General features: G+C 33.5%; 1 protein-coding gene across 2 annotated transcripts in view; it reads left to right on the top strand.

The window, feature by feature from the left end:
* Window positions 1–4,477: 4,477 nt before the first annotated feature.
* kcnk12 (potassium channel, subfamily K, member 12) overlaps window positions 4,478–12,745 on the top strand; it is a 43,998-nt gene continuing 35,730 nt past the window's right edge. The window contains exons 1-2 of one of the 2 annotated variants that reach the window (XM_051126218.1): window positions 4,478–4,883; window positions 5,138–5,729. In XM_051126218.1, the coding sequence (XP_050982175.1) occupies window positions 5,390–5,729 (340 nt within the window). In that variant the 5' untranslated portion in view covers window positions 4,478–4,883; window positions 5,138–5,389. Of the gene's footprint in view, window positions 5,730–12,745 lie in introns of both variants that reach the window. The other variant, XM_051126219.1, reaches the window with a different exon arrangement.

The following is a 12,745-nucleotide window of genomic DNA, read 5'->3' as shown; positions in this document are numbered from 1 at the left end:
ACTGGAGTGGTGTGGATTACTTGTGGATTATTGTGATGTTTTTATCAGCTGTTTAGACTCTCATTCTGACGGCACCCATTCACTGCATAGAATGGTACAGTATATACAAGTACTGAGGGTAAATTTTTATTTTTGGGTGAGCCATTCCATTAAAATGTAAGTTCAACCCTACATTTTGTCTGATTGAATGCTGTTTAACATGTAAATAAATCAGATTATGCAAGTACAATGGATTGTAAATGCTGTTTTGTGTTTTTAGGAACTGCAACGTAAGACCTCCACGTGTTGACAGATTTCTGGCATTGAGGCACCAAAAGGAACAACACAATGATGAGTCTGTGTTTTTAATAAATTTACTTTTAAATAATTCAATTATATTTGCATCTATGCATTTAGCATTTATAATAGGAACAACAAAACGGCATAATATACATTTATGGCCAATTAATCCATGATATATACCGAATCCTATGCACTATAGATAAAAAACATAAAATGTTTCCTTAATATTAAAAAAGAGGCCTTGTTTGTTCCTGTTGTTATTATCATCATGGTCATAATCTACATTATTAGCAGTGGAGTGTTTGTGAAAATAGAGGGTTGATTGATTTTGCCATTGTCAGGGTTAATAACCCAGGAAATTGGGCTCTTGTTGAATAATGATATTCTCAAAACAAGTAAATATGAATTTTGGACACACCTTTTAAGTCAATTGCTTTGAGAACTCATCAATAAAAGGGCGTTTAGGAGTTTTTAACATGGTTAGTGCCACAGATGTCCTTATATTTAGTATAGATATACTGATAGATGTTGAAGCCTTTAATTGCATGATGAAATTTCCAAATCCATAATTCATCACCCGACATGGTATTGAACTGTTGAATGGCCCGACTGAATTATTGCATTCATGTTACCTACTTTGAATAACATTATTTGTGACCCTGGACCACAAAACCACTCATAAGGGTCAGTTTTTTTAAATTGAGTTTTATATATAATCTGAAAGCTGAATAAATAAACTTACCATTGATGTATGGTTTGTTAGGATAGGACAATATTAGGTTGAGATACAACTATTTGAAAATCTGGAATCTGAGGGTGCAAAAAAAAAAAAAAAAAAAATACATATATATATATATAGAAAAAATCGCCTTTAAAGTTGTCCAAATGAAGTTCTTATCATTGCATATTACAAATCAAAAATTACGTTTTTTTTAAGATATATTTACAGTAGGAAATTTACAAAATATATTCATGAAACATGATCTTTAATTAATATCCCAATGATTTTAGGCATAAAAGAAAAATCGATAATTTTGACTCAATGTATTTTTGGCTATTGCTACAAATATACCCGTGCAGGTTTTGTGGTCCAGGGTCATATTTAATGTTATGACTAACTCCTATTTCATGTGTTGGAAAGGACCTTCTATATCAGAGGTGAAGCTTTGAATTGGACTCCCGAGAAGAAAAGAAAATCAGTCTGGGTAAGCTGATGAATCAAGTATCATGTCTCCCCTAGAGCAAAATGGGGTTAAGTGGGTTTTTTTTCAAGGGCACAGTGGTGATAGAACAGATCTGTAATCTCAATCACTCTCCTGTTTCAGGGCAAATCCTTGCAAGTGGATTTTTAACCTTTGTCTAACCATCTCTTAACTGTTAGACTACTACAGTACATCTGTACATAGGAGAGGTTTATCATAAATGTACAGTGATTATATTATTTATTCACTGAGCCAAAGCAACATATTATGTGTTAAAGGAGAAGTCCACTTCCAGAACAACAATTTACAGATAATGTACTCACCCCTTTGTCATCCAAGATGTTCATGTCTTTCTTTCTTAACTTGTATGTTTTTTGAAGAAAGCATTTCAGGATTTTTCTCCATATAATGGACTGCTATGGTGCCCAGAGTTTGAGCTTCCAAAATGCAGTTTAAATGCGGCTTCAAACATAAAAAATAATACAATTTATATACTTTTTAATGTCAAACGCTCGTCTTGTCTTGCTCTCCCTGAACTCTCTGTATTCTGGCTCAAGACAGTTAGTGTATGTCGAAAAACTCTGATCGTATTTTCTCCCTCAACTTCAAAATCGTCCTATATCGCTGTTTTACCTTTTTTTTTAAGGGTTTTTGATCTTCTTTGCATGTTCACTTTGCTCAGTTTTTCGACATACCCTAACTGTCTTAAGTCAGAATACACAGAGTTCAGGGAGAGCAAGACAAGACGAGTATTTGAGATTAAAAAGTATTTATATTTTATTATTTCTTAATGAAAATAACCAATCATTTCGCTAGATAAGACCCTTCTTCCTTGGCTGGGATCATTTACAACCACATTTGGGATCGTTTGAAGCCGCATTTAAACTGCATTTTGGAAGTTCAAAATCAGGGCACCATATCAGTCCATTATATGGAGAAAAATCCTGAAATGTTTTCCTCAAAAAACATAATTTCTTTACAACTGAAGAAAGAAAGACATGAACATCTTGGATGACAAGGGGGTGAGTACATTATCTGTAAATTGTTGTTCTGGAAGTGGACTTCTCCTTTAAATCTACAGTACTCAAATTTCATTCAAGCTTACTGCTGCCTCAAAATGGGACAAGCCAGTTTTGACATGAAATATCACTGGGTCTTGGATGTGTTTTAATTACCAGGTTTAAAAATGTGCAAACATCAATGATATGTGGCTGAGGGGAATATTTTCAGTGCATAGCAATTGTAAATTCACACATTTTGCGAGCACTCAAGTCATATGGGCTACTTTTATGGTGTTTTTGACAGTCACTGATAATTGAGCTTATGTACAGTCAAACTAAAAGTTATTCAGACACCAGATATAACTGTGGATGCAGGACACTATAGTTCATTTATATAAGTGAGAATGGCAAAATAAAGTAAACTGACATATTATACCTAAAAATTCTTCATACAGTGGACTACCAGTAAAATTGAACCAAAAATTATTCACCTGACCATATTTTGCTTAAGTGTTTTTTCTCTAATTGCTTATGTGACCTTTTTACACCACAGACTGAGCAAAATTAAGCATTGCTTGGTAATTAGTCAACAAAGTACTGATAGTTGTGTAAATATTGTCATACTAACAGTTGTCTGAATTTTGAAAGTTATCAAGATGAATTTGTTCTGACACAATGTAACTCTCAGTTCTTGTCATATTTTATTACCATTTTTAAACTATAGTGAATAAACTGTGATAATGTAAGAAATGTTAAAGGTGTCTGAATAAATTTGGTTTGGCTGTATATTTATTTACACTCACAAACTTTTGCATGCTGACGTTGCTCAGTTTGGGAGGTGTAAAGCTTATGCATGCGGCCTGAACAGCTATGCACTTTCATATCCCGTTTTATATGTTGTCATCGCACCTTGATTACATCGCTTTCCATCAAAATGCATCTACATGTTGTTCTCCCCATCATCAGGAGCAAGAGAAAACACCTCCATAGTATGAATAAAAAGCAGACTTGGCATTCTCCTAAACACTTCAATATGCATTTCACAAAAGGAAAAAGTCATTAGGGTTTGTAATGGACATGATTGTGAGTAAATAATACAGTGTTTCTTTAATGAGTGCACTATTCCTTTAAGTAGATGTTGTTAATAAGGATTAATCAGCACTTGCTTACCTAACTAGCTGTAGCATGTACTGTAGTACGGTATGACCTAACAGTTCAGGAAACGCCTATTTATGTAATCCAGCACTTACTGCATAAAAAGCTGTGGGTTTTAAACATGCCAGCCATTGCATTACAGTCAGACACATCCATTACTGCGTCAGGACTCGCAATTGGCAGTGGTAATGCTGGCCATAAGTAATTATGCCATCGATTAATTGTCCAAAAAAAAAAAAAAAAAAAAAACAGACCCACCTCTTACTGTTTCCTCGTGATTTGTGGGGAGTTTGTGGCAACGCGTGCGCAAGCGGCACAAAATGGACTTACTGAAGAATGGAAGCAACATTTACCACACTTATCACGTTACTGTAGACAAATTTCTCCTCATCGCTTATGTTTCTGCCGTCCCATACGATTTCGAGAGCTGTTTGTGGAAAAAACAAAAAAGCGCTCTTTCTTCGAATCAACGTCTTCGTTCAGCGTTTCCATACGAAAAACTAAATTTACAACGCAAAACAAAGATGAAATAGCACAGAATAGACTGACTGTTGATGAATGAGAATATCAGGTTTGAAAAAGGGGATCTGAATACTAAAGGACACACCAAGTATAAAAATAACATTGGTTTAAGTGTCAGATTATCTTGATTAGCGAGAAGAAAATGGGACGTATTTTATTTATTTTTTACTTTAAACGACCATCAGCTGTAGATTTTATATTTAAAATCTAACTTTTATAAACGACCAGTTCGTTAAAATAAAAAGCATTGGAGATCTCCACTGTATTACTGTAGTGTAAACCATAGTATTACTCTAGTGCGCACAGATTTGATCTGAGATCAGCCTCATTAGGACTGCGGGCATCAAACATCCCACAGCGGATAGGCTGGAGATCTGCCTCAGAAAAAGTGCAAAAAAATCTCCCTCATATGGTCGCTAAATGTCTTTATTAGCATTTAGCCCGCTGTATCCTTCACTGAAGCATAAATTAATGTGATTCACGGGACGAGAGATTTGGCGCAGCGACCCAAAGGATGAGCTGGATGCTTCACCCGCAACATGGAAAAGCAGGAGGACACACTGCTGCATCTCTGCAATAAAACACAACCAGGAGTCTTGGAAATTCAAAGGATTTTAGCGTGCAACTGAACACTTTAGAGGTGGATTTATGTGGATAAATAATCAATGGGATCGAGACGGAGATTGGAGAACTACTTTATTGAGCACGAGGCTGAGTCCGAGTGAGTATTTAACTATTAAATCTACTAAAGCGGATCCACAAGTGGTGTTTTAAAGGGCATTTGTCTTAAAGAATCCACTGCAGGATTTGGGCAAGCAACAGTTTAGAAGTAAATGCATAATTGATATTAATAGTCAGGAGTTTTTCTTAAGCAGGAAGGACAAAAGTCGAAATTTCTTTAAGCCCTAAAGCCCTAAAACTTATCTTGCTTGTTTGATACAAATGATCGAATGATTAACATGTCCAATATCCCAGAAGATCGGAGTGTCCTAAAGCAGCAGCTCTAGAGGATCCGTGCCTTTGATACTGAGAAATGGATAAATTAAGCTGGTAAGTGTCTTAAATGAAGTCTTGTCCTATCTAAAACTTCTCTGGCGTGTTTGATACATCTCATCCCATTATTAACATGATCTCAGGAGGTCTTGGGTTGTCCTGAAGCAGCCGCTCTAAAGGATCCATGTCATTGCGTTGGTCGCTGTCCACTGCGCCGGTGGTGCTGAAATCTGGATGATGCCGGCGCAGCGACTGCAGGGCTGCCGCTCCCTTCACATTAACGAAGACAATGGGCGCTTTCTGCTGCTCGCCGTGCTCATCATCGTGTACCTGCTGTGCGGCGCTGCGGTGTTTTCCGCCATCGAGAGGCCGTCCGAGCTGCGAGCACACGGGCGCTGGAACCGGACCCTCCTGAACTTCAGCGACACGTTCAATATCAGCTTGCAGGATCTGAGCTCCTTCCTGAAAGAGTACGAGGCTGCGATTGCTGCTGGAGTTCGGGTCGATGCTCTTCGACCCAGATGGGATTTTACAGGAGCGTTTTATTTTGTTGGGACAGTGGTGTCTACTATAGGTAAGTTACCAAATGCATGATTTTATTTTGATAATTAATGTTCTTCGACTACTAGAATATGATTTGAGTGTTTTTCTCATAAGAAATGTGAAATTTTAGCTCATGTTGTTTCTACAGTACATGCCAGGCTAACAGAAAATGTTCTCAAACTTTGGCCAACATTCTGTTCTAGTAACATTAATAGAACGTTGGTCTTTAATCATGTTCTCAAAACATTCGTTCATGGAACGTTTTGTTCATCTAACGTTTTTTTTTAAATGTTACTACTTGTTTTAGAACATTCAAAACTAACGTTTCCACAATGTTTGCAAATTCATGAAATTGAATGTTGCATTAACATTCGTATAGTCAAGGGAAATAATTTTTGAAACGTTTTAAAAATTAGACATTTCTTCATAACGTTTTCATAACCTCATGAGAACATTAGAAAAACGTTCTTGGAACATACATTACCAATCAAAAGTTTTTGAACAGTGAGATTGTGTTTTTTTTTTTTTTTGTTTGTTTTTTTAAAGAAGTCTCTTTTGCTCACCAATCCTGCATTTATTTGATCCAAAGTACAGCAAAAACTAAAATTTTGAAATAAAATTACTGTTTTCTATTTGAATATGTTTTAAAATGTAATTTATACCTGTGATTTCAAAGCTGATTTTTTTTTTTTTTTTTTTTTTTTTTTAATCATTCTAATATTCTGATTTGCTGCTCAAAAACATTTATTATTATGTTGAAAACAGCTGAGTAGATTTTTTCAGGTTTTTTGATGAACGGACAGTTCAGAAGAACTGTATTTATCTGAAATAGAAATTTTTGTAACATTATAAATATCTTTAGTATCACTTTTCATCCCTTTGAAGCATCATTGCTAAATAAAAGTACTAATTTCTATAATTTCTTTTCCAAAAAAAAAAAAATATATATATATAACGACTCCAAACTTTTGAATGGTATAGTGTATAATGTTATATATTTCGGAGAAATGCTGATCTTTGGATCTTTCTGTTCATCAAAGAACCTTGAAAAAATGTACTCAACTGTTTTAAATATTGATAATAATAATATAAATGTTTCTTGAACAGCAAATCAGCATATTAGAATGATTTCTGAAGGATCATGTGACACTGAAGACTGAAGTAATGATGCTGAAAATTCAGCTTTGATCACAGAAATAAATTACATTTTAAAATATATTCAAATTGTAAGCAGTCATTTTATATAGTAAAAAATATTTTACAATATTACTGCTTTTGCTGTATTTTGGATTGAATAAATGCAGGCTTGGTGAGCAGAAGAGACTTGTTTATAAAAAAAACATTAAAAATCTTACTGTCCAAAAACCTTTGACAGGTAGTGTGTTTTTCTTTAGCTGGTTTTGGCTGTATTTGTTCAACCAATTGCAAAAGTAATTGCAATAGAAGTTGATGGAAACAAGGGCTTACACGTATTCAATTAGCTAATTAGCTGTCTTGATGGACCAAATTGGAGCATGCATGAGAGCTGTGGCAAACAATTATTTTAAAGATGATTTTCAGTCTTTAACTCGCTCAAGGCTATTGTGTGACTTGAAAACTTGGAATGTAGGACACAAATTATATGGACTACTTTTATGGTCCTTTTGTTTTTCCTTTAGAGCTTGGCAGTATAAATCACTGTCTGCTTTCATTGTATGGAAAAGATGTGTGAGAACAATTGGATTTGTGTTATTTTTGGGGGTGAACTATCCCTTTAAGAGCTGGAGTTTGGGTTTTGTTTCTGAGTGCAATCCATTTAAACTTCACCAGTTTGCCTGTGCACAAAGGTTTTCCCAAAGATCGATATGAAATGCAGTCTGCATCTATTTACGTGTGTAATATTATAGGCTTGTCTCCTCCAGTTGGCTTTTGTATCCCTGTATACCCAGAATAGAACTACAGGGCTCATAAATGCAAAGCAGTACAGCAGCAATTCAAGTGCTGTTTTTATTTGGCAGCAACAGCCTCTGGCACCTTGCTTGACCCCATGACCTTTCACAGAAACTCACAGCGCCTTGCCGAGACAACATTTCCTTGCTCTCTGCGGAGACTTCACTTTTCCATTGGCATTTCCCCAGCATAAGTCCTCTGAAGACCAATAAACACCCTCTAGTGTTGACGCTCTCACGGGTACCAGGCCGAGCCAAGTCCCTGCTGGACTTCTGCATTCAGGACCAAGCCTCAGGCTTGCAGTTTGCTGTGGGGCTCATGTCCCAAAAACCAAATGTGCTGATGCCCACATGTCCTGGATAACATTTACCCTGTTATAGGTCGCTAAAGAGCAAGTATCCCTCCGAGGCGACCCTCTGGTTATTGTGTGTATTTGCTTCCTACGGACCTTGGCTCCTGTTTTACACTTTCCATCTGCAGTGAATAATCAATAGCCGTGCACTTTGTAGTTCTGAGTAATGTATTCAGTGGTACTGTCACTGAAGCGGCTTCATGCAACCTTGCATGCTCTACGAATACCTGGTGACCGCTTTCGCAAATGAAAAATAGGGTGACGGCAAGGCCACTCTCTGTCGAGTTTAAATGCTATCCTCCTCCGCTAGCTCAGAAGCATTAGGATTGGTTGTGTAGATGTGTGTATGCTTTTGTTTAATGTTCAGAAAAAGTTTCTGTTTGCAAATAATGTGATGTTTTATTTGCAAACTGCACACAATATGTAGTCTCAGCTTCAGATAGACAGGGCATTTACTGGTCATCTGATGCATATTGTACGAATAGGCCGCAGGTGGCTAAAAATTGGCAGCTTTTCAGTGTAATTGACTGGCTTTACACCATTTTCAAGAGTCAGAGTGCACTAGTATGCCAGGAAATGAGGCTGTGTGCCATGTTATATTAGATACACTGTTGTAGTTTTTGTCCTTTTCTGTTTGTTTGTTTGTTTTTACTTTGAATAAGTTTAGTAAGTCTTTTGTTTTCAGTTTTAGTAATTTTGTTGTATGTTTTTTTTTTAGTTATAGTTGAGTTTAGTTGTAGTTAAATTAAAATGAAAATAAAAAATAATAATTTTAATATTAATTTAGTGTTTTAGTTGTTTTATTGTTTGTGTGTGTACACACACACACACACACACACACATACATATATACATATATATATATATATATATATATATATATATATATATATAATTTCAGTTACATTTTAATATTTCAATTAGTGAACATGTTTTTTTATGTTTTAGTTTTAGTTAACTGTAATGTTAACTAAAATATTGATAAAATGAGTATTTTTGTCATGTGCCATCCAATGGTATTTTAGTATTATTGATATACTATTATGGTTTTTGTTAAAATTTTAAATTATATTTTATTTTTGTTTTCTGTTTTTACTTTAAATTTAGTTAAATTTTATATTTTTATATTTAAGTTAAGTTTAGTTTTTATTAAGTTAAACTGAAAATAAAAAATAAATTGAATATAAATTTTGTAAATAAAACATACACACGCACACACATATATAAAATTTCAAAATTTTCAAATATTTCAATTAGTGAACATGTTTTTTTTTATGGTTTTAGTTTTAGTTAACTGTAATGTTAACTAAAATGTTGATAAAATTAGTACTTTTGCCAACCAGTGATATTTTAGTATTATTGATATACTGTTATAGTTTTTGTTAAAACTGTTTTATTTTATTTTTGTTTTCTGTTTTTACTTTAAATGTAAACTTTTATTAATTTTGTAGTTTTTGTCATTTTTGTTTGTACAGTTGTTATATAGTTACATAGTTTTAGTTAATATATTATATATATATATATATATATATATATATATATATATATATATATATATATATATATATATATATATATATATATATATATATATATAATTATTTGTTTATTAGTTTGTTGTTTTAGCACTTCAAGTTAAACTGAAAATACAATTTTTTAAGTTAAATTAAAAATGTTTAATATTGTTTTTTATATTAACACACACATACACACACACACACATAAAACTTTTAGTACTTTTGTTTGATTTTCTTTGTTACTTATTTATGTTTGTATAGTTGTTATATAGTTTTAGTATATGTAGTTTTAGTTGTTTTAGTACTTAAGTTAAACAAAATTAAAATTAAAACATGCAATTTATTTCAAATAACATTTTTTATCGCTTTAGTTTTAGTTCAATGTTAACTCAAATGTGGATAAAATTAGTACTTTGAGGAAGAAATAATCCCTTGATTTACCAAAGTTTGCCAGGTTAGTACCATCAAAAAGACACTTAAAGTTTCTAAACTATTCCGTTTATGAGAAACAGCACTTACTTTTTAAAGTTTATACATTTTTGTGGTCGTTTTTCTTTTTTTTCTGTAAAAAAAAAAAGCTTTATCGCAACTACTATTTTAGATAAACTCGCCTAAATGCCATGTAAAATGTAACAAATGTGGTCGATTTACTACATGCTCTCAGTGAAAACCCCGTCTCTGTGGGACTACTAAAAGGCAGCAAAGTCTAGCAAGTATAATCCTACTTTATTTAGCAGCTAAGCTGAAATGAATGTGTGTTTTGTGCATTGTACTTCCATCTCAGTCTCCATCTTCCTTTCATCTCAGTGTGAAGTCTCTATACACCTCCCGCCTCCAAAAGAGCTTCAAAGTCAGTGAATGTTAGGTGCTCAGGCTTTGTCATGATGGGGGTTTTCTAGGGACGACGTAGGCACTTCCTCCTCATCTAAGCCAAACCCCCTGCCATTTCACACACAGTGAGTCACTATCTCACTCAGACATTATTATGGGGGAAAATTGATTCGCCAGTGCACCATTGATTTAATTGCTTTAATACATGGCTCATGCATTATATACAGTACTGTTCAAAAGTTTGGGATTGGCTATAAGGTTTTTTTTTTTTTTTTGTGACAAATGCAGTAATATTGTAAAATATTATTACAGTCCAAAATAACCATTTTCAATTGTAATATATTGTAAAATGTAATTTATTTATGTGACGCAAAGCTGAATTTTCAGCATCATTGCTCCAGTCTTCAGTGCCACATGATCCTTCAGAAATCATTCTAATATGCTGATTTGCTGCTCAAGAAACATTTATTATCAATGTTGAAAACATTATTATCATTTTTTGTAATATTTTTTTATATGCTATTCAGCATCTTATACTTATACTATATTATTTTATTCCAGGTTTATAAGTGCTACTTTTTTAAAAAGTTTGTGGTCTGTAAGATTTTTTGATTTTTGAAAATCTTCTTCTGCTCACCAAGGCTGCATATATATGACTGAAAATACAGTAAAAATTGTAAAATTGCGAAATATTATTACAATTTAAAACAGCTGTTTTCCATTTGGATATATTTTAAAATGTAATTTATTCCTGTGATGAAAAGCTGAATTTTCAGCATCATTACTCATCACACGATCCTTCAAAAATCATTCCAATATGCTGATTTGCTGCTCAAGAAACATTTTAGTTGTGCTACTCTATATTTTTGTGGAAATCGTGATACATTTTATTTTTCAGGATCATTTGATAATTAAAAAGTTAAAAAGAACAACATTTATGTAACATTATAAATGTCTTTATTGTAATTTCGATAAATTTAGTGCATGCATGCTGCATAAAAATATTAAAAATCGTACTGACCCCAAACTTTTAAACAGTAGCGTACATGAAATCACAAGGCAGACTTTAAAATGTGCTGAGGCAGTATAAATGTACTGAACATGAGACACATTGTGCCCAAATGTTGATAATGACCATGCACTGAAGCCAAGTTTAAGATGCGTGCTTTAATTTAGAATAACTTGGTTAAATAACTCTGTTCTTTCTATTTCTGATAGGCAGAGGTATTTTTAGTATTTTCAGTCATGCTGGATCTGAACAGCAGAGCAGCTTCTGCTCAGGGTTTGAGGAAACTTTGTGTAAGACAGGCGGTTAGTAACATTGTCTGATGCAGAACTCTGGAGACGTTTCTTCAGGCTACAACCGTCACTCATCACTCACATCAGCAAGACAGGAGAGCTTCATTAGTGGCCAGACGCTAACAACTGAGAATCCTGCTCAACGCATGAACAGCTCTACTATTAATAGAAACACTTTATGAATTACAAACCTTACTTGGCTGTTCATGTTAACTTTGTCACTTTATACAGCAGCTTTATGCAGACCTGGATACTTGCATGGTGTCGTGCAGGGAATTTATATGACCATGGACCTCCAAATATGATAAAAAAAAAATAATCCTAAAATAACTTCAACTTCATTTATTTATATAGCACATTTAAATGCAACGTTGTTGCCCAAAGTGCTTCACAAAATTACAAAATGACAAATAAAAATAAAATCCACACACAAGTAAAACAAACATTTGTAAAAAGTTTCCAAATCAAACTTTCCCTACTTCAGCCAGACAAAAAAAATATGTTTTCAGCTGGGATCTAAAAGCCTCTATAGACGGAGCATGCCGAATGATTGTTCCATAGTTGAGGACCTATTACTGAAAAGGCATGGCTTAATTTTTTTTTAGAAAATGGTCTACTAGTTTATATAGTGAAAAATCTCTCTTTTAAAAAATATGTGTTAAATATTATTTAGAAAATATTTATTTTCTCTTACACTGCATCTTTTTCTGTATGGTTAGATGTATTGTTTGTTTATTTAATATCGACATGAAACGGTAATTGCAATCGACTTTTTCGACATATTACTCACTAAAACGGCTTGTCAGATAAGAAAAAAATGACTAAATTTTGTCCATCAGGACTTGATTGGATTTCTGGATCGTTTTTGTTTGTTAATTACAGAAACAAGTGATTGAGAAGTTGCTGGATGGAAGGGATTATTGTCCAGTCTTTGTACTGATGCATATGTCATCTGAGAAAAGATTTTTATTTTTTATTTTTTTGATTAAAGATTACGAGGTTACATGAGTAATAATAAGAATTTTATTTTATTTTATATATATATCCAAAATAATGGGCTGAAACGCCCCCTGCACTTCTTGCACAATGCAATTTATAAAATAAAAAATCTTTTGTTAC

This window comes from Labeo rohita, chromosome 13 (assembly GCF_022985175.1).
Source record: "Labeo rohita strain BAU-BD-2019 chromosome 13, IGBB_LRoh.1.0, whole genome shotgun sequence".
Classification (NCBI taxonomy): Eukaryota; Metazoa; Chordata; class Actinopteri; order Cypriniformes; family Cyprinidae; genus Labeo; species Labeo rohita.
Note: the sequence above shows the minus strand (reverse complement) of the source record. Positions and strands in the feature narration are given on the sequence as shown.